Source organism: Harpia harpyja, chromosome 7 (assembly GCF_026419915.1).
Source record: "Harpia harpyja isolate bHarHar1 chromosome 7, bHarHar1 primary haplotype, whole genome shotgun sequence".
Classification (NCBI taxonomy): Eukaryota; Metazoa; Chordata; class Aves; order Accipitriformes; family Accipitridae; genus Harpia; species Harpia harpyja.
The window spans coordinates 8,781,528-8,808,961 of NC_068946.1; the positions used below are offsets into that span (position 1 = coordinate 8,781,528).

The 27,434-nt window shown below is 41.8% G+C and overlaps 1 protein-coding gene across 21 annotated transcripts in view; it reads right to left on the bottom strand.

Annotated features, from left to right (window-relative positions):
• EIF4G3 (eukaryotic translation initiation factor 4 gamma 3) overlaps window positions 1-27,434 on the bottom strand; it is a 150,727-nt gene that overhangs the window by 42,599 nt on the left and 80,694 nt on the right. For 8 of the 21 annotated variants that reach the window (XR_008235850.1, XM_052791138.1, XM_052791137.1 and 5 more), the window contains 7 exons: window positions 25,394-25,414; window positions 24,381-24,560; window positions 23,693-23,807; window positions 19,595-19,695; window positions 16,921-17,043; window positions 11,199-11,358; window positions 4,555-5,412 (listed from right to left, as the gene is read on the bottom strand). Coding sequence is in view for 20 of the 21 variants with exons in the window: in XM_052791138.1 (XP_052647098.1) it covers window positions 4,555-5,412; window positions 11,199-11,358; window positions 16,921-17,043; window positions 19,595-19,695; window positions 23,693-23,807; window positions 24,381-24,560; window positions 25,394-25,414 (1,558 nt within the window). In the remaining variant the exon portion in view is untranslated. The remainder of the gene's footprint in view (window positions 1-4,554; window positions 5,413-11,198; window positions 11,359-16,920; window positions 17,044-19,594; window positions 19,696-23,692; window positions 23,808-24,380; window positions 24,561-25,393; window positions 25,415-27,434) is intronic. The other 13 variants (XM_052791141.1, XM_052791151.1, XM_052791154.1 and 10 more) reach the window with 5 other exon arrangements.

Sequence of the window (27,434 nt, forward strand, 5' to 3'; positions counted from 1 at the left end):
TCCGCTTTGACATGTTAGGTGGCAATTTCTTTCCACTGGAGAAGGGACACCCACAGACCCAGCATACTGCTGCTTAAACAAAGAGCTCACGGTGTTGTTTATCACTGCTTACAAAAATAAGAGCAGTAACAGGAGTGACAATACTGATCTACATTAGGACTGGAAAGATTAACAAAATCCTTATTTCCATACTATCCCGGACATCACTATGGGTGATAACATCACCACTGGAGAAATCTGCTCAGCAGACCCTAACGCCACCTCAACCCATTTCTCCAGCTACATCATGTTCTTCAGTGGAACATCTTTCTGCAGGCGATACCCACCCCAGCAAGTCCACAACCCATCAAGCCAGAGAGAGAAGGCAGCCTCCTCTCTGATGTGGGTGCCAACTGCTAAGCATAAATTAATACCAGCTCTTATATTTTTATTTTTTTAGCCAATGTGCCATTAAAAACCAAAGCAAAGACTCACCATCGCCTTACAGCTCATGGGAAAGAAAATATATTCCAGTGGGCTATGGCAGCAAATCAAGAAAAAGGCGATACCTGATTTATGTTTCCGGCTCTTTGGCTTTGGGTGCTGGAGATATTTCTCCAAGATATTTCCAGTTACTGCCCCAAATTGCTTGTTACAGCCGCCACAGCTAAGAAACCCAGGGACTCACAGTCAGTTGGGCTACCTTATATTGAAATACGTCTCATAAATTAGCTCTGCAAGAAACAGCCCTTTGAATTCAATGCGTATTAAGCTCTTCTGGCTTCCTATGTTCCTAGGAGTTCTGCCTGGGACAGACATCAATCTCTTATTTTCCCCTTTGCTTCTTGTAATTGCCATGATAGAAAGATTACATCAAAGGCAGGCATTCAGAGCATGTCCTAAAGGCTTCAAGTCTCTGGTAGCGCCTTCTTCTTTAGAAATTCCACTCCACCAAAAAAATTTTTCCTGTTTTGTTCCCCAAGAAGTGCTGGTCTCTCACCACAGACGGCAAAGCTACTAGGGAAAAACCAAAATTTAGTAACAAAAGCAACTGTGTGTCGTTGATTACTTTTAACTGGAGCAATGTTTTTAGTAATGATCGCAGGCTGAGAGCCGAGTTCCTCTCTTGATAATATCTGTATTTCTTTTTCCTTGTAACGAAGATGAGTAGGAATTAATTATTTTAAAAGCTGCGTGCTCTTGTCCTTTGCAGATAACAGCTCTGCCCATCCTGAAAACCTCAAGATAATCGCTCCTGAGCAGGCAGGGAATGAGATCTGCTGCCTGCACACTCGCAATAGGGTGAACGTGTGTCTCCTCTAACCCCACATTTTGGCGAATGCTCAGAACAGAAACACAGTCAGCAGCAAGAAACCATCCACCCAGGTACAACATCTTGCTTGTAGAATAAAACACTGCGGTTCTCAGTGGTTTAATGCTCTGAAACCCACCAAATCTTCCCCATTTCATAGGGGATTATAAGCAAGACCAACGATGCTGATGAGCAGGCTATGGATGAACCAGCTACTATCAGACATTGAGACTGAAGCACTAAAATTGTTATCTTCATTATGCAGGCTAATACAACTTCAGACGTTAAAAGTAGATAGAATATAGTCCAAATAAAAAAGGAAAACCAAGCATACTCCAATTTCTGCAAAATAAGAAGAGTATAACAGAGGTGTTCCTGTAGACATCCTCTGACCTTGGAAATCTGATGGAGACCTGATGCCAGTGGAAAAGAAAGAGCAGAGGTTCCCCCGGATCCCAAAAGGGTCAGCTCTGCTCAGCTCCGGACTCCTCCTGCAAACACTGAAAAATTCATTTTCCTAAGCTGTAAAAAAGAACTGCTGGAGAATAAAGATGTTAAAGGGAAAGCCTCTGCGGTCTGAACATTTGTTTCTCTCTCTATACAGAGCTTGATGGAGCAAAAAATAAAAGTATTTTTTCTCCGACTGTTAGATAGAAGGTGTATTCTGTAAAACGCTTGAGGAACAAGCAAATAATTTCATTCATCCCTGAAAAGCTGTTGCCTCCATCGCAAAATATGGGATACACCTGCAAACCTCAACAGTACTGCCCCACCACGTCAGGGAGGAGGTGGATTAATGTCTCATTCAGAAACCCCCACATTTTTAGGCAGGCCAGATTATAAACTATGAAAAGGATACTGAGGAGTAAGTTCTGCAGCAATTGAGATTATTCTTAGAGGTCTTGGGTCTAAGTAGCCTCCCAGTCAAATCAGATCAGCTACCATTAAAAGGAATAAAGTGGTATGATTTGTGGCCAACGCAACCGCTCTGTAATAAGTACACACTTCTGCTGAAAACCCCAAAGAAATATTCTTAGAAGTCACAGAGCTCACACTTACCACCACGTGTTTGGGAAGTTTCCCTTATCCCAATTTCTATCGTAACTCCAGAGATCATAAAAAAAAGATTCTTGGCCTTTAGTCCAAGAAAAAAATATAATACTACAGCCCTTTCTCCTTGCTCCTGAAGTTCAGCATCTGTATTTTCCAGCATATGGCAGAGATGTGCAATTCCTTGTTCAGCCTAGACAGACGCCTGAATTAGCAGTCACCTTCAGGTTACATTATTTAAATCTCTCTTCCTCCCTCCAAAGAAGAATTGGAAAATTATTGCTCAAGAAAAGGTTGGCAGAGAAATGCAATACAGTTATACATCATTGAAGAAGGGGTAAAGCACAAAAAACTGACTTGGAGAGTATGTTGCTTTCCTTGAAGTACCAAGCTTTTAACAGCAACCAAAGTTTCAAGTGATCTTTTACACGACTTGAGAAATATTTGTTCCTCTGTTGCCAAAGCCAATCTATTGGCTAATGTCTACTGTCTAGCCTAATGACATTAGAGCATTAAAATTAATCTTCTGCATAATTAAAAGCCCAAAACACTGTAAGCAATTTTTTTTTTTTTTTTTTAATTTAAACGACAGGACATTACAAAGCAAGCAATAGTATTGCAAGCTGGAACCCGGCTGTGTAAAACCTTATTTACAGAAAGACTCCCATTTCTCCACTTTGTAAGAAAATTAATTTGTGTTATGAAGTAGCTCAGATTGAAAGAACAAGTGCCAGAGCAGTGAAATGACCTAAGTAAAATAAAAATAGAAAAAGATTAACAGAAAATATCCCCCTGTGGCTGGTATAGTGAAGGGATCTTTCTGATCTTCTCCAGATATTGGATTTTATTTAAGATCCAGCATATTGACCTAGTGCAGCATTACACAAATATGGAACAAGGCCAATCTCAGCTTTTCATTTAATTTAATCCATAGCAGAGTGTAGCCCTAGATGTTACTGATGCCATTACACATCTATCACTTGCTTATGAAAGAATAAACTAACCCCCCCCATTTTAAATGTTACTTTAAAAAAAAACCAAAAATCCAAATCACAACCTACTGTTTCTCCTTTGTTTCTTGTCCAAACTTCACCAAATTCAAAGGATATATTTAAATAAACCACCTCAGCTTCACAGCTCTGAAAGGACTGTGAAACAGGGTGTAAAAGACACAACACATTTAAATGCTTTAACGCTGCTAGGCGTGCATAATAGCCACCATTATACTCCCCCCAGCAGTTAAATGCAAGTAATTGATTGGTTTAACTTCTTTTCCACAGTTTCATTTCCAGGAAGTCCTGAAAAAAAAACAGTTTTCTACAGAAAATACAGCAAATAAAAAGACAGTCGTCTATACTAATCCATTAAATGCTAAATCAGCGATGCGATAGGACACTGAAACCAAAGGCAGGTAACAATGCTCACAGAAATAGCCTGGATTTTAAAAGGCAGCTACAGAAATTTCAATTTTTAGTAATTTGTGACAAGTCCTTATGCCTCCAGAACGGAAAATTTCAATAGTGAAATGAGAACAGCTGAGCCGAGTGCGGAGAAGGGGGAATTTCCCTTACGTGTTACTTTTGCAGAGGAAAACCAGATGCATCATTAATTAAGGCTGGGCAGATTGAGGTGTGTGACACTCGGTGCTTCAGTTGTTTGGAAGAGCTTTAACGGTTCATGTCATTTACCCACACCTGGTAACACCATGACACATTTTTATAGTTGGGGAAAAAACCCCAGCCCACTGGTTTCCAGAAGCCGCTGGCTCAGAAGGTTCACCCACAGGGCTTCAGGGTCTGAATGTTAATCTGGTTTAGGTGCAGGCTGATAAATCCAGAGCAACAGGTCCTCAAACCGACCAGTCATCTTGGAGAGAACAAGAGCAGCGTCCTTTGAATTATCCCATTAACGCACTGGGGAGTGCTGCCCTGTATCACCATGACAGCAAAACGCTGGCAGCTTACATGAACCCAGCCAACCCTGGGACACACATCCACGTCAGCTACCTCTTTTATGAACAACTATGAGGGTTTTTGTTGTCTCTGCAAACAAAGATTAGCATTTTGCAATCACAGTAATGGTCATGCAGCAGGATCAGATTTTTTTTTTTTTTGGCAGATGCAAATGGAAACATCTGATGGAAGAACCACCCCAAGGATGCCTTTCCTTCATCCTCCAGTTTACTGCACACAACCACGGTGCCAAATGCTTACCTGGGACAGGACTCTTGCTCAAGTTTAAACTCTGAGCCTCCATGCTCTCCTCCAGTTGCCCATCTGCTTCTGTCTCTTCCTTCTTTTCAGTATCTTTTACCTCTTCGTTAAGAGTAGTTCTTGTGCTCTCCTCTCCTTCTAAATCTCCCTGAACAACAGGGAGGGCACTAGGAGATGGAAGAGGAGGCGGAGAAGGAGTTGTAGTGGTAACAGCAGCAGCAGCAGCAACAGAAATTGGAGGAGAAGGAGGCGGAGGGGTGGGAGGTGGGGTTGGAGGAGGAGAGGGAGCAGCGTGAAGAGCACTGGAAGATGGCACGCTTTCCACTTCTGCTGGAGGTGCTTCTGATGTCTCCAACTCAACAGTCAATGGCGCAACTTCCATCTGGGCTACATCTACTACGCTCTCTGCAGCAGTTACTTTTTCACTAACTCCGTTCATTTCATTAATTAGATTAGTACTAGCAGTCACTTGAATATCACTAGATGCTACACTACTAGGCTCCTTGCACACCTCGGCATCAGACTCTTCTGCTGGCGAAGGGTCTGATGTGTCTGTGCAGGGTGCGGCATTAGATATAGGCATTGCCTCCTCTTTTGGGGAAGCGAGTTCACATTTCTCCTCTGAGTCAGCTGTGAATGTGGATTTACTAGAAACGGTGACAACAGCAGCAGCAGCAGTAGAAACAACTGCAACGGGAGCAGCCGGGGTTGGCGATGGAGCAAGAGGAAGTTCTGGTGGGGTTTCCACTGAGGTGGACTCAGTCGTCTGGCCAGCTTGATCTTTTTTCTCCCCAGTAGGTTCTGGTCTGAGGACTGGAGAAGAAGGTTTTAATACTGGATCTGGTTTTGGCTTCTCTTCTGGGAAAGAAAGAAAAAAAAAGCCAACATTACAAACAGCAAGTCAACTCCATTTTCCTCCACTGTATCTAAGCCACCTTGGTTCCCTTTGCCTGCATTCTGCCCACTTTTCAAGAAGCTCCGAGGAAGACACCAGAGGCACCTGAAGCTAATCTTTGCACCTAAAGTCCAGACAGCCTGCAGCTGGCAACTCTGAAAATGCAACTGCTGCTTCTATTTTTCACAGGCTTTGCAGTAAATGGCCATCTTTTACAGAAAAGGCATATAAGTATGTTACAAAATGTGGATTTTTTGCAGAAACTCTGCAGCTGAAAATAGAATTTTTCTTGACAAATTACAGAAGACAAAAATACGCTTTGCTTGGATTCTGCCTCAAAGGAGCCCAGGGTTTTAACACCAAGACCTAGGCAAACTCATGTTCTAAAATGCAGGCAAACAGAGACGCTAGCAAGAGCACCGGCAACCTGCAGGTGCTCTCTGCGACTGTTCTCCCTCTTTGTAAAACAGGGAAACTACTCCATGACTGATGATGGGCCGTTATTTTACGGATGCCATGTGTCACGCCATTACTAATATGTGCAATGCATCTAGTTTATTTTTCCACTTGTTATTTCTCAACTCCATCACCCATCAGCACAGCAGACTAAAGGACACAATCCCCTTTTTTTTTTTTGTTCTAAATTTCAAAGATACCTTTTCCCAAAGAAAGCAAAACCAAAAAGGGATTTAAGCACAGCTGCCATCAAAGAACAGCACCATTACCTCTTGATGTTTGTGGTCGGAGGGTATCAAGCAGGGTTGGGAAAAGCACAGTGAAATATGCATGTGTATCAAACCAAACCCCAAAATATTGTGCACAGAGATGTCCCTGTACTTATCCTGTGATTAGCAACAGACTTTGTGATACCATGCCTGCCATGACCATCACGCAGCTCCCAAAGGTCTGCTGCAACTCCAATTAACGCATTTATTCCCACTTCTTTTGAACAAAGTACAAGCCAAGATCCTAAAAGATCTTGGCTTTATGGGATCTCTTAGGATCTCTACTACACCCTCTCCCACCTCCGATTTGACGACAAGACGCACCTCCGTGCTACAACTCTGCAAGATGGATGAGACAGGTATCACTCAAAGTCAACGTACAGATGGCAGGGACTCAACAGTTCAGTTCCTAATCACCATTACGAGGTCAGCTTTTATCTGTCCTCGGGGAGGGAGCTCTGCTCTGCTCCACCAGCGCAAAATGCCCTGAGGCTTTCTGAGCACTGAAGCAACGTGGAACTCTTCCGGGACACTGCCACGACAGCAAAAAGTAATTCTGGAAAAGCCAGAGGCACAAAGCTTGCTGTTCAGATAAGGAAACTGAAGGCCACAACCAACCCCAAATCATCAGAATTCAGGTAGAACTGAAGAGGTATGGCTTTGCTTGGTCTTTTCCAGCTCTGTTGGCTTTCCATTTGGGGCTTATTCAACAGATAGGCTGAAGGAGAAAGAGGTTTTGAAGGAGAACTGATCTGAAACCGCTTGGAGCATCAAGCCCCATCTTTAGGAATAGCTGGAGCAATGAAGAATTTTGCTTCCAGCCGCTGACAGCCCCAGCAGCGTTACAGCGAGGACCACGGCCAAAGCAGTAGTTTATCAACTTAATGAGGCACGTTGGGAGACGGCTTTGGAAGAGGATGATAAATGAGGAAAAAAGATGGGAGAAAGTATCCCAACAGCTGATTTTGATTCTGGAGACTCCATGGAAGAAAAAGGGACACGAGAACTGGTTTAGAAAGGAAAATGCGTCACCTCCGATTTCTGGAACATCCTTTGCAGACAACTCATGGAGCATTCTTGACATTTACAGCTCACTATAAACAACTGCGTGGATATTTTCTCCCTTAAGTCAAACGAGATTGCTCAAAAAAAAAAAATTTGAAGTGTCTAGAAAAACATCCCAAATTCCAAAAGATAAAAAACACAGCAAAAATACACAACTGGTTTTTAAAACCAGTGGTTTAAACACACTTTCTTCAAACTGCACCTTATTTGGCCAATATATTAGCCACCAATACAGGCTGTGTGTGCAAAATTCAAGGAGAAAAGCAATCTGAGGAGGGGGAATTTCAGAAGAACAATGAGCAGATTCGGCTAATGAGAAGTAAATCTTGAATGACCACCACTGAGAACAAATCTCAAAGTCCTGGCACAGGAACGTTCATCCCTGCCAACCGTTACAGAAACAGTCACGTGAAACAACATAGAGTTGCGAAGGGAAAACAAAAATCAATGCAATTCATCCAAACTGAATCAGATCCCTTTTCCTAAATATGCCAAGATCATCCCTCACATTATATTTAGAAAGTATTTACTGGAAGCGCTAGGCTGTTCAGGAGGAAAGGTTGCTCCATCAATAGATATTTTAAAAAAACTCCAGATAAATACAAATCTTGCGAAATTACTCTTCATTAGAAATACTTTTACAAACTCAGCAGGACAGATGCTTGCTATCTCCTCCATGCAAAGACATTAAAGCCAGAGAGGGAGCTGGGTTGCTGGGTGGTCGCAGTGGCAACGATTGCCCAGAGCGGTGGATAGGCAAGATTTTACTGGATACAGGAATTTGTTTCTGCTTTGCAGTGTTTATCTGAAAATAATCGCTGGGCTTGCTGCCATTTTTCCATCTTTTGTCCCGATGCAAACATTCACGAGGCAGTACAGATGCTGGCTTCGCAGGCAGTTTTTGGAGCACACGTTACTGAGTCATAGTGTCAGCAGAGGGGCTGAAAGTTTTCCAAGCTTCGGGATCTGACATTAATCTATTTTTCACAAACTGTGTTATACATTCTCCATGTCTGATACATCGCAGGATTTGCGGAGAGTTTTAAAAAAATAATAATATTCCTCCAAACATCCCACTGAACCTGTGCAAGCTGAGTAAACGTGAACAGCCCTGATTTCATGCACAATTATACCCCATTACAAGTTCTGCACCAGCCTGGCCTGCAGCCAGGTTCCTGCATGCTCTGCCATCAGCTTGACCTGAATTCTCCAGCAATATCCTTGCCTTCTGCAGCCCGGCTGATATATATGCACCTAGGGCATCTATAGGAATGACAGCTAACTGCTTGCCCCAAAATAATGCCACTTTTCAAGGTATTACAGTAGCAATTCCTATATTCCTCCAAATCACGTACGAATTTTGAAGCCTGAAAAGCCAGAAGCTGCTTTAAAAGCAGCAAATGCCAAATGCTTGTCTTTTAAAGAAAAAAACAAGGATATTAAGTGCAATGCAATCCCAATTTCAGCCTCGCTAATGACTTCAATGCAAAAATAACAGGCACTGCAGATACTTGCAGTGAGAAATAACAGAGGCTGGGTCTGCTGGCACAGCACACATGCTCCGCTCCCGATCCCCAACCCAGCAAACGGGCCAAATGCTGCGCGCAGTTATAAATAACTGCAAAATGATCGCTGAATATCACAAAATTAGAATGATAGCTTTATACCAAATTTCAACTGATGCAAACGAGTGCACGAGGTGAAGGGCACAAGGGAGAACGTGATCCACTAATGAACGCGGTGGAGGGGTCTTAAGGGAAGCAATAATACTGGTTTTAATAAACAGTTGCTTGAGAAAGCCATGCAACACTATCTATGACTATTTTTGTTTTGGAACAAAAAAACCCCAACATCAGGCACAATGTGAAAAATTATTGATACCTTAGCATGTATTTCTGGAAAGATGTGCCCCCCAAGTCACTAGCTCTGTTTAAATAAATAATTTTAATGGTGTTGTAACTTCCTTCACCTTTAACTCACTCTGTCCAGTGACTGACACCACCACTGCTCTCCCCCACCCCGAGGCCACAGTCGAATGCTAATGGTGTTATTTCAGGGCTCACTCTTTCTCTGCAATGCTTACATAAATGTGCTCTTTAGCAATTTTTGGACTGGAACAAATGTTTGAATCTTTCTGGGATGGAATGGAGATAAACACAGGAAAGCTCATCAGTGTTAAATCCCAGTCCAAGCCCTGATTTATATTTAAACCAGCACAGTCAGACCTGTGTAACTAACTAACTAAAGACCACTTACTTCCAGTTTACTTCCAGTTGCCTACAAAGGGATGAAGTTAAAGAGAGAGAGAAGAGGGAGAAGACCTGCTTGTCCTGGAAATACAAGGTTTTATACACAGGGTTGAAATACTGTGATATAAAGTGCTGGATTTTACAGTTCAGCATCAACTTGCTTGAAAGGGCAGATGCATTTTGGTGCCTGCATCACGGTCATCAGTTGTTCAAGTCCCAGTGCCACCACGCACCTCGGCATGCTCAGAGCGTGTCCCTGGCAGCGAGCGGGACTTGGGCAGGTTGGCATAGTGGGGACACGAACACAGACCGGGAAGAGCAGCTGTGCCAGAGCTGAGCAGCAATGCACGGCAGCGAGCCTGCGCGCTCCTTTCGGCCAGCACAATCACAGTCGATTTGATATACATTAAACCTACCAACAATTTTTTCAGGTGACAGAGACGTCCAAGTTTTGCACAAAGATCTAGTCCCGCTTCAAGTGGGAGATGGGACCAGATGATCTCTAAAAGGTCCCTTTTCAACCATTTCTAGACACTGCAGCAGTTTAGAGAGGTATCCATGGAACAGTTTGCACTGAGGGAAAACCCTGAAGTCTACGCTATGGCTGTAGAAGAGCAACGTTTTCAGCAAATTTTAGAATCTGATACAAGTTAGCCTCAGGGATACCTCCCTTTACTTTCAAGCAGCGACTGTGCTGCTATTTGGACCTATGACTTCTGAAACATCAGAGGCAGCTTCTTTTCCTCTTTCCTACAGCTGTGCTCCTCTGGAGCTTAGCTTTTCTCTAGCAAATACTGTGAAAAAAAATAATCTCGGCAGGCTCAAAGTTTACAGGATACACTCATGAGTGAAAGATGGCACTTCTCGACTTCCATGTACACATCGCTGTAGGCAGAAACCTCAAAAGCTGCAATGCAGTGAATAGCCGGGAAGCAAACAGTGGTGTCAACTCTATTCCAACACAAGTCCGTTAACACGACGACAGTATACACATTATTAACTACAGCTTTTCAATGGCTTTTAGGTGGCTATAAAATTTCAGTGTGGGAAGGAACTTGGCACGCTCCACCTTCCCTCCTGCAACACCTTTTCTTTGAACAGTTTAAAAAAATCTCCCTTCAAATGTCTATTCTTAGATATGAGAAGGAAACGTAATCACTTTAAGAAACTTTTTCCATCTGTGCCATATTTACTGAAGTCAGCAAAATTTGCTATGCTGCTTATGAGATACTTTGCACTCTAATGTTGGGGTTTTTTTTTCCTAATTAATATTGCTCATGTCCTGTAGGACAGGATACACAAGCAGCTCTGGAGGAGCCATATGATGCTCTGGTTACGTGCCATCACTATGGCTAGTTGTCCAAATGGTATAAAGCCTCACTGGCTAAGAGCATTTTACTGACAACACACTTGTTTCTAAAGGATGGCATGTGGACGAGAGGAGGTGCGTGCCGCTAGGTGCTCTGAAACAACATTTAGGACATATAAGCTTGAATACAATTATTTTTAACCAATTTCATGTTGGCAAATTTCAATTAATTCCCTTAGCAACACATTGTTAAAATGTTCCACTAGAGGAAAAAAGTCTTTCCTCTCCTATTTCTGCTGACTGCTTGTCTCCATGCCAAAAATATTTAAACTAAAACAAGAAAGAAGGAAAAAAAAAAAAAAGACTAAAAATAATCAGGAAGGAAATATCCATCAACAAACCTTGCTTCGGGTTGCTAGTCGCAGTGACAGGGGTGCTGGCAGCGAGATGGGTGTTCTCCACAGTCCCATAAACCACAGGGCTGTGCTCGGGGACCTGGCTGGACAGCTGCTGAGATTTGAAGTACAAAAAAGGGTGATAATGAGCGTGCGAACATAAAAACTAGCAACATGGAGCACGAGCAAGCAAGTGGGGAGACAAGAATAGGGTGGGATAGGAAAGAAAAACAAAAGGCAGGGAAAATAAAGAGAAAAGATACACAGACCAATTGAATAAGTTCAAAAAGGACATGGGAAAGGGAGGGAGGAAAAGGCAGCAGGAAAAGGGGAAAAAGAGACGATTACTGTTAACAACAGCAAGAAAGAGACAGCACAGCACAGTTATTAACACACTTCATTCTCCGAATGCTTCTTCGAAGAGCAGCAGAAATGCTCCTCTGCGTAGTCTGCAAAAAGTCGGATATACACCAAGACTCCTGGACCTCTCCATAATTTAAATTTGCTTTTTGGACTTGACTCCTTTCTCAACTGATCAGCTATTTCAAACACCTTAAATATTTTAATATATATTTATTTATTTTTCTATATATTTATTTATCGATAGATAATGTGTGTGTGTACGCATGAATAGTGTATATATGTATCTCTGTGCACGCACACAGTAACTTGTTATTGCATTAGGAAAACAATCTAGATTGATTGTAACTGTGTGGTCATATTAAAAAAAAAAAAAATCCAATGCCCTCTACAAGCAGACTTACAGATGGTACCTGCTGGGTAGTATGAGAATAAAACCAATTGTGCATCAATCTAAAGGAGAGCAGGAGGAACTGGTTCCCAATCAGCACAGAGCGAGCTTGAGATATTCTATGTATAAAAACCAAAACTGCAAGACCAGCAAAGTCACCAGACTGAAAAATCCATGGCCTGTTGCGGAGGCCACATATTCTAATCATGTCCCCACCATCACTGGGACAAACATTTCACTTGTGTTCATGAAGGTTCGATAAAGACAGAAAAAATCCCCTGTATTTTATCTCCGAATGTAAGGAAGACCTTGTGTAAGACTAAATAACTACACCAAACACACCCAAACTTATAGGTAAAGCACTTGTGTACGTTAGAGTGAACATAGATGGGGCAAGTAAACTATTCACATCTGCAAAATCCCCTTAAACACGCATCAGGGACCATGCACAGAAGAAAACAGGGCTAAATTTAAATTTAATACTCTGAAGTGGAAAGCCACGCAGCTTTTTGCAGATGGCTGTTCTCATCTAGCTATACATCCATGCTGACTTCTCAGAAGATCTACAGGAAAAGGGATTTTTAAACAAACAAAGTAAAGCAGAGTGCCCAAGACATGGGTGTCTAATTCCTTCTTTCAGACAGGCTATCAGAAATCCATGCAAAACTTATTTCCCTAAAAAAAGAAACTCTCTAGCAACCTGCTCCTCTTCCTGGGACTCTTTTTTGCTCCCATTTACAGATTTTTCAGCTATTGCATCTGAACAGTGCAGAATAACGAATGAATTATCTTCAATTCAATGTTTTTCACCATTTCAGGCAACAGAAAGGTAAAGGAGGACTGTGGAAAAAGCACATCTGGAAAAAAAAAAACCAAAACGAAAAACTAAGCAAGCAGGGTGAAGGGTTGAAATTTTATTTGGGATTGCTCCTCTTCCAGGAATGAGCCCAATGAGATCAGCTGGACTATGGATGAAGAATTGCATCCCCACCTCCAGCCAAATCTGAAGGAAGCCAAAGAAAACACAGTTTTACAAATGAGCAGGTTTCAAGAACGCTTTCCCCTCACCCTCAGTGGATCACTAGTTTCATTTTATGAAAAATCTATGGATGAAAGCAGTGGGGAAAAAGGAGAATGTGCTAAGAGTCACAGGAACCAAACAAGACTAGTGGACAAAGAACTTATAAGCCTAGAAACTTCTTGGGTCAGTAAACATGTTTTCTTAAGGAATTTGGAAAACACTCATTGATTTTGTGGGAATGATATTGCAAAGCAATATAAATGGTACTTAAGTACTGACCCTTATAGGCTCGCCGTTTCAAAATGGAGCATTTAGAGACTTTCTAGGAAAAAAAAAACCACTCAAAACTGCTCTCATGATTTATGATGCTAAAAGAATTGCTCTGTGTTATTCTATCCTACCATGGCCCGTAGACTGAGCAAACACAAAGTGTGACAAACTCATTGATACTTGGAAGAGGTTTGCCAGGAATATAAGAGCATTTCTTACTCTTTAAAAGGTGATCTTCTATGTAAGTCGGTGCTGAGTAAATACCATAGCCAGATTTAATACATGGTCCTGGGGTTTATTTAACTTCCCAGCAAAAAATATAGTGTGAAAAATAGTGTCCTGCTAAAAACGTATAAATAATATCTCCACTTACTGCCAGCTTCTCTTGCAGGAACTTTAAGCAATTAAGCCACCACTGCGGAGGTGCTGGGAAGGCTCCACCTAAAGCACTTTTTGGTCAGCAACGCTGACCAAAGCAGGAGATACGAAAAGCATGGAAATACCTAAAACCACATGGCGTGAGTCTTGGCAGCTATGCTCATCTTTTGGACAAGTCCAACTTTTTTTTGATGTTAAGCACTTAATCTATGGAGAGAAGAGGGTGCTTCAGGCTTGTGTTATCAAAGTTTCGGGTTTTCTTTGAGTCAGTTAAAAAAAAAAAAACAAATCAAAATTTAAAGGAAAAAAAAAAGAAAATTTTGAAACCTATTATTATAAAATGGCTTCTTTTTCAAATGTAGAATTTGGGACAGGGACTGGTCTACAGCAGTGGCTTCCATGCACTTCTTGAGCAACTTTCTCCCTCTGTGCTTGTGTAATTTAAATAAAGAGATTACAGAATCAGATACTGGCCATCAATATAAAAGAAGCATTACTAGCATTTAGCATACTTTGGACTAGGAGTCACTTTGATTAGATGATATTTCATCAAGCCTGGAGATTGCATGTTTGCATTTTGAGCATTCAACCAGATGAAATCTCACCAAACCCCCTGAGGTGCAGGGTTTGATCCAAAGGGATGGTGGAAGAAGACAACAGTAACGATAGCCCCCTCGCACCTATTCCAGGAGCTGCCCTAAACTGTGAGCATTTCAATAGGCAGGTATTTTTACATGAAGTTTGCACTGACTGTTCACAGCTTTTATCAGCTGGGGAAAGGGAATACAAAAAAGCACTAGCACATTTCAAGCAAAGTTATGGCTGAATATTTAAAGTTTACTGATTTTAGACTGTTCAAAATTATAACATCCACCACTACTGGAATTCAGCCACTGAGCATAGTTGTTAAGGCATCATCTAATTTCATCCAAGATACAACACTTGCTCCAAAGAAATGAATTAGAGATGCTGTTGGGACAATAACTTTGAATTTCCTAGCTCAAGTGGGCTTAAATTTTCAGTTATGTTACACTAATGAACTTTTTCTGGTGAGCACAATTTCAGAGCTCTTCTGTGATTAACAAATGTGGTTCCAAGTACCTAACCAAAACAAAGCCTGGATATTAATCAATGAAGTATTTGCATACCTGACTTGGAGTAGATGATTGGACATCACTGCTGTGCTCTGCATGTAAATTACAGCTGATAAAAATTCATGCTTATTAATCTCCTCTTGAAAAACATTTATTTCATCCTGTTTGACTTAATTGTAGTATCTTAAAATAGATTTCAGACTGCAAAAATGAGCCGGTAAGTGCCTGGATTAGCTGCACCATGCATAAACATAATCTGAAACCCTGGCTGTTTTCAACTCTTCCCCACTTCTAATGGGGAAAGTCATTCAGCATGAAGTAACAGGAAGAAGATCTCACCAGCACTCCAACGTTTTACATCGCTAGTATCTTCTCTCATGGAAAACGCTCAAAAAGAAGTTTAAATGATTCTATACGTAACCAGCTCTTGGCTCTCTTCCCTTCCAGCTGTAGTTGCAAATCATCAGACCGCTCTTGGGCAGAAAAATAGCTTTTTCCAGTCGAGCATTGCAGACCTTGTTGCAAAAACACAGCTAGACAGGAATTGCTCGAGCATGGTGCCTTGCTGCTGCTTGCTGACGATGGAGACCAGGAGGAGAAAGCAGGTGACCCAAAGCACATGGCGATGCCTTCATGCAACAAAAGGATTCAACTGAACCAGGGGAACGGCCAAAAGCCGTAACTATCCCGTTGGTCTCAACAGAGGGGAGATCTGCAGGCCAGGCTCTTATTTCATCTCAGTGATCCCAGTTACACTTTTACTGGCTCAGCCGTAACCTCAAGCCCCTGCTCCAGCACAATGGGTGTCTCAAGGCAAGCTTGTGCTTTTGCCTCAGCACAGGACAGTCAGCAGAAAAACTCTCCAGATGCAGAGGGGAAAGTAAGGTTTCAGCTCAGAAAAGGCTGTTTCACCTAAAAGCCAGCAAAAACTAGTGACATTAAACAATGAAGAACTTGGAAGAAGAAGAAATTGCACCCCAGCCTCAGCCAGGCTCTGATCTAAAGCCCACCCATCACTCAGAGAAGCTTCATTTCTTCTAATCAGGCCCCCAAGCAGTGGGCAACAACCTCCAATAAAACATGGCCAACTTCCAAGGCTTGTGCCAAACCATAGAGTTTCTTCTCCAATTGTTCAAAAAATTTTAAGTTTAGCAGCCTGTGGCTTAGCACCATCTCTCCCAAAAGAGAGATGGAGAACCAAGATGATGTATGAAGCAAACAAACAGCAGCTACACCAAGCTGGCAGCTGGGAAGAGGACAGCAGCTGCCACACGCCTCCTCTCCATCTCTGATGCTATGGGGAGATGAAAGAGGCATTGCCTCTTCCTCCTGCAGGTGGGGAAGAGTAGTCAGAGGATAGAAATCATTTTCTAATTAGATAACGCAGCCACTTGCAGCCCCAGCGGCTCACGTTGTGGTGAACTTACGTCCGCGTCAGGACTGCTGGTCTGCAAGTCCGAGCGTGCTCTTTTGGCCCTGGGTCAAAAAGGACTAGAACAGACCTGGATGTCCAATCAGTTTAATTTCCAGACGTTACACATGGACTTCTCAGATGAAGCAGGATACAGAGACTTAGAAAGGGTCAAACTCAAATGTGTGCGACAGGAACAGATTTATGAGCTATGGAAAATGTCAGTTTGGGATATTTATGCTTTTTCCTACATGAGAAAAATGCATTTTTAAGGTTGAACACAGGGACACCAAATCTGTGACAGATTTATCACAGTTCTGTGATAAAATTCCTGAGCTACAGTCATTCTGGTTACTCTAAAACAACACTACTAAGGCAGAAAGATATTAGTATGGACAGTGATGCAACTGAAGATATATAATCAATCACATGCATGATATGGACTTTCCTCAGGTACACAAGACTAACAGAAACACCACATTTCTCACGAATGTATTGGCTTCTCCTTTAACACTGAAAGTCTTTACAAGCTCTAAAATCTACTGCTGATACAAAACCAGGGATGGGCAACTTGTAGCAGCACTGCAGCTCCACATTTTACAAGCTACAGGCTGGTAAAAATGACCAAACTTGGAGGGGGAGGGGGGGCAGGAAATAAAATTCTTGAAGAACACTGACAACTTAGGACCATCCAGGTGTCTGAGGTGATCGGTGGTGTGGATGGAAGATACAGGAATTCTCTCTAACAAACAGCAAAGCAAAGCAGATGTCACTGGGAGAAGGCTACGTGGCCACTTTATTACCTGAGGTGGAGTAGGTGTGGAAGTGGGTCTCACGATGGGAGGCGTTGGGTTCCTGCTGCCCCCTCCAGACATTATTTCTTCTGTTATATCTTTGCCTCCTTGGTTTGGATCCCGGATTCGGATCTGCGGTATTGAACAAAGAAATAATTCAAACAAGTCTTCCAGTTACACACTGTCCTTGGGGTTTATGGAGAGGAGAACACGGACAGGACATAATTCCATTACACTTGGTAGGAGATGCTCTGGATTGAGCTGATGCTTTGCAGGAACGCTGGAATGTGGTTTGTTTCAATAACGTGAAATGCATGGTATGTCATCCCTTAATCTCAAAACCTAATTTAATCAAAACGCTCATCAAACACACCAGTTAAGTCTAAATATGTTCACTCAGTGCATGACCCTGTAATTCAGAATACGGTCTCTACTCCTGGAAAATAAGTTTACTGCAACTTAGAAAATTTAGCAGACAGTTTAGCTACAGAACTAAGCTTGCCAGTTAGTGGGAAGTGCAAGAATTTAAAAAAAAAAAAAAAAAGGCCATGTTTTACCCTGATATATAATTCAGTGACCTTGCCAACTCAGCTGCTGGTAAAGGGGGAAAGCAAATCAGGTCTTTTTGGTTTTCCCTTCCCCACTGAGAAAAGTCACACCAACAAAACAGAGGGAATCAAACAACAAATACTGAGCAAAGGAAAGGGAAACAGCAAGAAGAACAAACTAAAGTCCTATGAAACTCATCAGCATTTAGTAAACAAGTATGTTTTTTGAGCCTCTTCACAGCCCCAAAATGGGAAGGAAAAATATTTTCCAAAATAAACCACTCAAGAACACACTTATTTGAATCCTCAACTGACACTTGAGCCAATGTGTGTCACCGAATACAGGGAACAGTCAAGCTGTCTGGGTTAATTTGGAACAGAGTATTTAATTTTCAATATGAAACCTGAAGATTTTCATAAACCTAAAGACAGTGCTCTTGGTTGAACTCGGTCCATAAACTGCATGCAGAAGTCCCCATTGCACTGAGCACAACGCACAACCGCAAGCAAACCGAGACATAATCCTTCCAAGGGCAGGGGTCTCACTGGAAACCGACATGCTTTTTTCAGTCAGCAACATTTAAAGTTGTTAGCTGCAGAAGGGTTTTGTTATTTATCAACTTCAGTATCGTGTGATGTCTTCTTGACTCTTGGGTTATGGAGACAAATAAATATACATGTGGTACTTAGCATGTTGACAATATGTGGTCTTCTCTTGTTTTTGATGGGAGTTTTTCTGCTAAAACATTTAATTAACCACAGCTACAAGGACTTAAGAATTGGCATGAATTCCTACCCTCTCCTCCTCTTGACAAGTAGTCAATGGCATTAAAACAAGCTTTCCCTGCCTGATAGCCTGTAGTACTCGAATACTCAACTAATGGTGCATGCCAGGTGTGAACATATATACATTTAATTTTTCTTTAATTTCTCTCATTTCTTCAGCTGCGACCCAGATTAGCAACTTGAAATAGTATGTTCAGAGAAAGGCATCTCAGGTATTTAAAAAACCTTTTGCCTTTCTGCTTCAAAGAACTTAGCTTTGTTGGCATGAAACTGTCTTAACCAGTTGAGTGTTTCTGAACATCTTTGCATTTCAAATGGCATCAATGATCTGGCCATGTCATGTTTTGGATGCTGAAAAGAGACTCCTGAGGACTGAAGAGGATGGTGAACAGGTAGCAAAAGAGTTGCATCACCTTTTGCTGACAGCAGCTACAAAAAAGGTCTTTCTTACAAGCCCAGCTAACACATTGTTCAGCTCTTCCAGTTTCCCAAATCAAGTGTCATCTCAAATCATCTTCAAAAATCAAAAGATACAAATATTCTGCATTTTGAGACATGTACAAGTCCTGCATTCTTTTTTGTCCCAGGAAACAGTTCTATTAATGTTTTCAAACCACCCTAACACACATAGTGATGTAACGTAACTTCCTTTTCAATCATTTAGAATCAACTATTCGTTCACAGGTTCAAGTCCACTCCTAATGTTTTCTGTTTAAATGTTACATTCACCTGGTGTGTCTTTACTATTCCCTACCATCATCCACCTGCAAATGGGTTTAAATTCCATTAATCTGTGTATCTTGAGGAAATGTAGTCTCCAAACCTCTACCTACTTTGATAATGTCATGTGTTCAGGTTCTTTCAAACCTACAAATAAGTGTGCAACTTACTGTTTTTCTAACTTTTCCAAGGCATAATATTGAACAATTTCTTTTTTGTCAATTTGAACCAATTCCCAACAGGCTCCCAAACTGATCTGAGTTTGTTCATGCCCACCTGGCTCTTTGGTAAAACTCTTAGAGTTTTACAGCAGGCAGGTGAGGATCCCAGGCTTGGGAAGACAACACAGCTTTCACTTATGTTCGTTACAAAACCAGCAAAAATATTTTCCTTTTTGAGTGGCTGAGATGTCACAAAGTCAGAGCAGGAAGTCCCCATAGAAAGTTGAAAATAAGACAACCACTGCAGCATTGTGCAATGTTTAATTACACTTAGGCGTGAAAGGTAAGACTTAGCCTCTCTGTAAAGATAAAGCTCAGTTTTAAGGTTAAGATCGCTATTAATTTCCTTCAACCTTAGAACCAGGACAATTCTCAGAAGAGATGTACCAGTTAAGGATGATCACTTACTGTTTTTTTCTCTCTTTTAGCTGGTGGAGGCTGCTGCTGCTGTGTAGGCACTATGATCGGTGCTGACTGATACACTGGCTGACTTGGGTAAAAAGGTGCTCCTGGGAGGGGACAAGAAGACAGAAACAAGAGTGAAAAATTCAGTTCATCTGTTAATGAAACAAAAGCAAGTACAAGAGGTAAAACTGGCCACCTACTCCTCCCTCCCTTCAAAAACCAGAACTTCTAACATCCAGCTGGTCACCGGTCCGTGTTTTGCTCTTCCCTACTTCCACTAAAACAGAAGCTGCTACTCCATCAAGACAAGCCATTAAGTCACTACTTCATTTTTTTCCTCCATGAGCAGAAAAAAACGATCACGTGCATCCATTTCAGAGAGGCTGTTGAAATCACCAAGGCATGAAAAGATAAGTGGCCCATCCTTGGACTCCTTTGACAGACAAACAGGTGGGTTTGTTGTTTGGGGGTTTTTTGTCTTTGTAGAGAAATTCAGTCAAACCATTACAAAGAATTTGCAAGGTCAACTGCAACCTATTTTGAAGCATAGCCAGAAAATTTAATTACAAACAATGTTCTTGTCATGCTGCAACACAAAAAAGCATGACCATGGTTATTATTGCAAAATTATACCACATTGTGGATTACATTCATAATGTCCAATACAGTTTCATTATGTTTTTCTTTATGGAATAAGACTGGCTCAAAATGACTGAGTGCTTTAAAAACGTGCCAGACATAAATAAAGGTGGCATAGCAGAGCTGTCTTCTGTCTGTGGATCAGATTATCAAGTGAGTTTGTAAGATGGTGCTGGGTTTTTTCCCTTCTAGGCATGGATACTGGGTGGACTGCCTGCTTGCACTTGCATCTGGAGCAATGTGATTTATTCTTCAACTGAACTAACCTTTAAATGGGAATGAAAATCTGTATTGTGCATCTGTAACCAAAATGGGAGGTTATTACTATCTCAAGCAAACGGTGAAATCCAAGAAAGCAAACAAAGCCAGCCCAGCACAATCTGATTTGCAACTTCAAAGGACACATTCCTCAAACCGAGAGCTGGAAAGCAAAAGCTCAGAGCAGGCTCCCTGTCTGGAAGCTCAGAACAAGAACTTTTCGCTGCTGAAATACCAGGCAGGTAGCTGAAAGCGGAGAGCATTGCACGGCACCGCCATCAAGCTGCTAAAAGCTCAGCCTGCTATATTCACTCTCAGATGCTGCAATTAAGGTGGCCTAAATGACTCAATAAACTTTTCATTTTGAACTTCACAGTAAGCAGCATGACTTCAGATCTGGCCTCAGGGCACAAAAGTCTCCGTCAGCATCCCCATGGCTTGGGAAGCGAGAGTCCTCCTGCCTCTCTCCTTAAAAACAGCGATGAAGCCTCAAACTCTTCCAACTAATGCTTTGGCCAAGCTGCCCAGGTGTACAACATGAGTTCAGATAACATGAGAGGACAGGAGCAAGCCTGGGAGCCCTACAATGCGTTAATTATCCTGATTTCTAGTTTCCTAGAAACCAGATCTAATCAGATTGCCTGTAATGTGATCCCTGCCAGAGAGCGAGCTACAGCATAACTCAAGGAAGGCCTCTTCCTTTATGAAAAATACTTTTAAAAAAGCAAATCCCAAAAAGCAAGAGTAACTTCTGGGAAGAAATACAGCTGTGGCAACAAACCAAGTGCATTTTTCAGTGCAACACTCTTTGCTCTCCACCCTGCCTTTTGATCCTTTCCAGTTCAGTCGCACCCAAGTTTTATTCTCCCTCCTTTCCATTCATCATTTCAAGGTCTTTCCCAGGGTAGAACGGAAACTCACTGATATAAAAGAGAACGATTAACTGCAAAACTGAGACAGTTAAAAAAAATGCACTGTCCATCTTCACAAGTTTTGTCTTCTGCAGTATTTTCCCTTATCACCTTCTTTACAGCCTGTCAAACTGCAATGATTTGATGTCTAGCAGCCACACTGGCTATGAAGTCCCGAGGTTTATGGGAAGGGCCACTGCCAGCAGCATTATCCATGCCTGTATTGAAAATTCAGTTGTCTCCCAATGCCATGAGCAGCACCTGGTGAGACACTGAACATTTCCAGTCCCTATATAAATAGCAAGGAAGCAACAGGAGGGAAAGGTGGGTGAGTACAGGCAAACCTGTAATCATCCTCTTCCTTGGCTAAACCTCCTCTGCCTGGAAAACATTCTGCGTGACAGAGGGCTCCAGGTTCACCCACTGATGTTCCGCAGACACAGCAACCTAAAAACAAGCTGGGACTGAAAGATTACAAGCCTCTGTGCAAGAAACCAGGCACTTTCAGGAGTGGAAAGGAACCGGAAGGGAACCTTTTCCAAATTACAGAAGTGAAGACAGACAAATGGCATTAAGCGAGCAGAAAATAAGAAAGACCTGTAACAGCAGAAAAAAATGGGTAATTTCCTCATTTAGAGGATCAGATTTAAAGAACCATTGCAATATTTCTTCTCTTTATTTTTTCTAGGATAAGCAAACAGGAACTAGCTGCCTTGTAATTGCTCTCTCCTTTTATTCAGAAATTGCATAACCAGGTTTGAAGGCTTCATGGCAACCTTTCAAAGTAGTCCCATTAGATCGCTATACACTAAATAAATAAAAAAAAGAAAGAAGGGGGGGGGGGGGGGCGGGAAGAGTCCAGACCTTTTAAAATTATAAGTAGGGAAGCAACTGGGGCTTTTCTCCCCTTTAAAAGGGATGTGTATTTATGAAGAGCAAACGTGCAATTCTGCCAGTGGTACAGGGTTGTCATTGTTCAGCCTTGGAAGGTAATCATTCACTTCTAACACTCTGAAATACCAACAGCTAAAGCCACATGGATAGTTGACAGTATCTCTGCCCCCAACAGATTACAGAATGTGCGTGGGCAGGTAGCAATCAGACTGAACAAAATACCTCAAATTTGGTATCAAGAGGTGAAGACCCTTAAAAAAAAAACCCTACCCATACAACATGGTGATGACTAGAATCATCCTGATGGATTTTTCAATGTTCCCATAAATAAGGAAGGTAAGGTAAATTAAAAAAAAAAAAAAAAAGTGATATACATGACCGCAAGACACCTAATTCTGCATCTCATTCAAATACAGCTTGCAGGAGCTGATTTGTTTTAACTATCAAAATACAGATCCCACAGAAAATCTTAGAGGAGACTGTGATGTAAGTATGATATATATTGTACATGACAACACATTGGAAATTATTATTATGGACTTAATTACTTTTATGTAAAAGATGACTGCCAAGAGAAGAGGTGTCACGGGACAGGGAAGGACAGTCACCCACTGTTACATGGGGTCTGCAAACTGGGACCCAAGTGAGGCAGTTGTGAGGTCCTGGAGGAGTCAAGGACCAGTGAGATGCAAAGAGAAGGGATGCCCAGCACTGGACATGCAGCCTCTGAATTTTTAGGTGCAGCTTTGAAGCTCAGTACCTGAGGGAGTCAATCAAATATACTGAATATGGTGTGCCAAACAATCACAGCACACACAATGATGTTGGGCTGTCTCCCAACCCTTTTGCTTGAGAAAAGGCGAGATCAGGAGTTGCCCATTAAAAGGGTAAATTTCAGCCTGGGCATGGGTTACAAACTCTTCGACTGGACTAACTTGATCTTTGCAGCATAAGACCGGTGAATCAAACCACATGGCTTGTTCTTTTCCCTCCCTAAACACTGAACAAGGAACACAGGGATAAGAAATGTTAACTGCTGTATTGCTGTGAACATATTCAGGGCACAGCTCAATGGAAACCAGGGCTGCCAGATGTATTCACAATACCTTAATAAATAATAATGATTGAGCAGGGAATAACAAATAGCCACCATTCTTGTTCACGTGTGATTATGGGTAGTTCTGTGAGTTGCAGCCTTTCCTTAAGAACTCATACAAACAATACTCTGTTACTGTGAATTTTTCAGGAGTGAATAATAAGAGCTGTGACACAACCAAATTGAGCAGCTATTTGAAGTTCAAACAAATGCTAATCCATTTCACTATTATAAATCTTCAGCTTGACAACAGAAAAACACACCCAGGAAATGCTTTATAAGAAATCTCCAAGCAGAACCTACCATAGGCATTGGGGAATTCTCCAGGACCTGGTCCTGGATAAAAGGGTCCTGGTCCTGGCGGCTGAACGGGATACTGCTGTGGGGGCCCGACATATGGAGGGCCACTGTGACGATACTAGGAGGGAAAAAAAATAACCATCAGTTTACAAGGAGTTGGACATCTTCATGCTGTTGCATACAGAGCCTGTAATCGAGCCCCAAAAATCAACAGGTATGGGATTATCAAACTGATTAATGACAGATTCAGAAATGTTACTGTCAAAAAAAAAAAAAAAAAAAAGAGGTAAGGCATGTTATCTAAAGACACAACAGGGAGGACTTGAGCGCTGAAGTAGAAAACAGTCACTCCCTTGATTTCAGCAATATTGTGTTTTTATGAGGCCCAAGGTTTTAGAGTAATTGTAGATCTATTAAGTCAATTTAGATACATTTATCGCACTAAACATTTTCCAAGAGCTTAATTTCACACCGGTTTTGAGGGGGACCTCAAAAACTAGAAAGGTAATTTATTCCTACTGCCTCTATGCACAGAACAAATACTTCATACAGAAAAAGGACAGAGGCTACATATGCAACTACCAGCTTAATTTCAACACCACCACCCCAGTCTGCGGCAGGTCTTGAGAAAATCCAGATGGAGCAAATGTTGTTTTGCTGTTCCTTAGGTGCCTGGACAATGTATTTTTACCTGTGGTATACAGTACTGAGGGCCCTGAGGCATCGGGTAGGGCATTGGAAGATGATTAACCATCATGATGTGCTGGTTGGTTTGATATACCGCAGTTGGCGTTTGCGCACCAGGACGGATGGAAGGGCTGCTGTTCTGGATGGTAGCTCTTGGAGGCTGTATCTGAGGCCTCTGAAAAAACTAGGGCAGGGAAGGGAGAAAGGAGGGAGAGAGGAGAGAAAACAAAGAACTGGTTAGACTTTCTGGGAGAGAATTTGAAATAACAATATAATACAACATTATAATTATAATATTGCTTTCAAAGAGTTGCCACGCATTCAGAAAACTGCAGGACAATTTCTGTTTATCTGTAAATAGCAAGATCATGCTATAGCCTTCTATTTTACAAGGTAGAAGAAGGTAAGAAACTTTAAATTCCAATAATTATTAGTTTGTATCTACTGAATTATACACCTCAACTTTCAGAGCGAACGTTAGAAAAATGATTTTTGTCAAACATACTTTTTATAAGGTGGGTTGACTGCCAAAAAAGCCACCTTTATAAATATCCTAGGGAAATAAAAGATCAAGGCAACTGTTCCAATATACCTCCAGAACAGCTAAAAAGCCAGATTTTTACAAAGGCCAGAGGCGCCTTACACCTATCCTTTGTACAAATTGAGCCGGGTGACTTGTCTTGCCTTCCGTTTTCAGAAAGGTGGCAACCTCCTCCAGGGTGGCACCAAACTCTTCTACCATGTTTGCATGAAGTGATGCCCCACGCAGATGGACCAGGTCCAGGAAACCAAGCAACCCACTGGTACACGCTCCATTCTCAACCCTTATGCGCTGGGAAAGGCATCAGCATCCACAGTATGGAGCATTCATGGCACTGGAAGACCTCGCTCTGGAGTCTTTGCAATCTTGAAACTCAGTCGGTAAGATATGCGTGAGACATTAATGCATTCACTAACAGAGTAATGATAGAAGTGATAGAGACACTTATGCCATGCAGAACCAGGAGTTAAAATTACCTGTATAGGTCTGAATCCTCCCTTCAATAACGAAGCAAGAAAGCAGCAGGAAACAGAAAGAAAGCCAATGGAACAGCTTACAGATCAATAGGAAGGAATAGGATATAACATGCACCCTAATTGCACACAATTCCATTCATCTTTCTATCCTGCTTTGACTAATCCCTTACAGAAACAGCAAGAAAAAGACACTGGACTGGTACCAAGGACTCTTCTACCAGAATCCCAAGGCAGGGTTCAGAAACTCTTTTAGAAAAGTTTTACATGGAAGTATAAAAGTTTAAAAAAAGAAAAAAAACCCAACCAAACCATGATTAACTGCAGGAAATATGATACTACAGGAAGACTTTGTTTACTCTGTTCCTAAAACTTCAAACATTTTTCTTTTCTGGTCTCTTTCAGTGATACAGAGATAGTAGATAAAGCAGAAACCCTTGCTCAAATCATGGATTTGGTCTCCACTTCTACACCAAGACTGGAAGGATAAGAAATGCCACATATTTAATTGTTAAGCAAAAAAATAATAATAACTAGGTCATCATACATCACATCGAAGACTGCTGGCTGATGAAGTGCATTGATGTAAATAGTTTGTGAGCAACTATATCATGAACAGTGAGAAGAAAAGAGAGTGGTAACCACTAAGGAATGAAGGAATGAGCTGGGCTTATTTATCTGCCTTGGCATTCAGGAAGAATGGGGTAGGGCGGAAGGAAGTTGTGGTGTCTTTATACTTGACGTGACAATGAGCTTAAAATGGTCATTCTGGTGCTGCTGAAGACTTTATGACACCTAAGTTATTCCCCATAGCAAATGGTTTCTCCAGGAAAGCCACGGATGACTCCCTGTCTCGGAAATCCAGATACCATTAAGATGAGTGCAATGCTTTTATGTCCCACGCTGTTAATCTGGATGAAGAATTGTCACCGGCACACTATAAGTGTGACCTGAACCAGGAGAAGGCAACTATCTGGGTAGAAAGTTTACTAGCAAGGGTGCAGAAAGAAAACAAGAAGAGCAACACATTACCATGCTTCCGCATTAATAAAAACTGTGCAGCTGTCTAAATGTGGGGGAACTACACGAGTGCTGCATGAACCAAGGCCATATGATGAATTTATGGTGAGAATTACTAGAGTCTGCAATTTTCCAATATCCAAAGACACCAAAAAGTACAAAAGTCCTTTCTTCTTTCACTTCAAATTGCTGAATAATGACTATTTCTAACCTGTTAGCAGGTTACAGCAGAAATGTCTCCAGAGTGGTGTGGGGGGTAAAAGTCAATAGTCACCACGATTCTGTATTTATGCAGAGTGAAAATGGGCTGGAGGTTGAAGTGAGACCTGCCTCTCTACTGACAGTAACTACATTCACAGGGCAGCAAGAAAAGCCTCCACTGCAAGAGATGGGAGTCCTCCACTGGTGCAAGCTGCAGACACGAACCCTGCTCCTCAAGTTTCTGCTGCACCTACGAAACCTGCTACTAACACCACTGAAACCATTGAGGAAAAACTTACAGCAACAGAAACTCCTTGTTTATGGGTAGCTTTTCGTTTCCATCACTGGCAACTGGTGCCTAAAAGATCATGAGATGTTATCTGTTGGGGTGATACGCTGAAGAAACTCCATTTCATGAAACACAAGGCGTCTCTCTTTCCTGCTGTAGCAGAAGGAAGGCAAGCACGCTCTGTGCACCAAAACGAGCGGTGCGTTGCACAGGCTTGCTCTTCCATCAAACATTAAAGTGCTAAGAAGGAGGACCTCCGACGAGGAAACTCTATGTTAAAAACCCCAGCCTCTCAAAAACACTCTATACTGCCCACACTATCACAGAGGTAGCTCAAATTCAAAGATGGAGAAAAAAGGAGAAATTCATTACTAGTAGGAAGACAGACGCAGCAAGAAGAAAAGCAGATCCATTATTCCAAGCAACAAGACCATCAGAAGCTTTTGCAGGTGCCAAACTAAAATTCTCAAGGAAATCCGGTATCATTAGAGCACTGTGTATCAGATTTGTATGTGGATTTTACTGTTCAAAGCA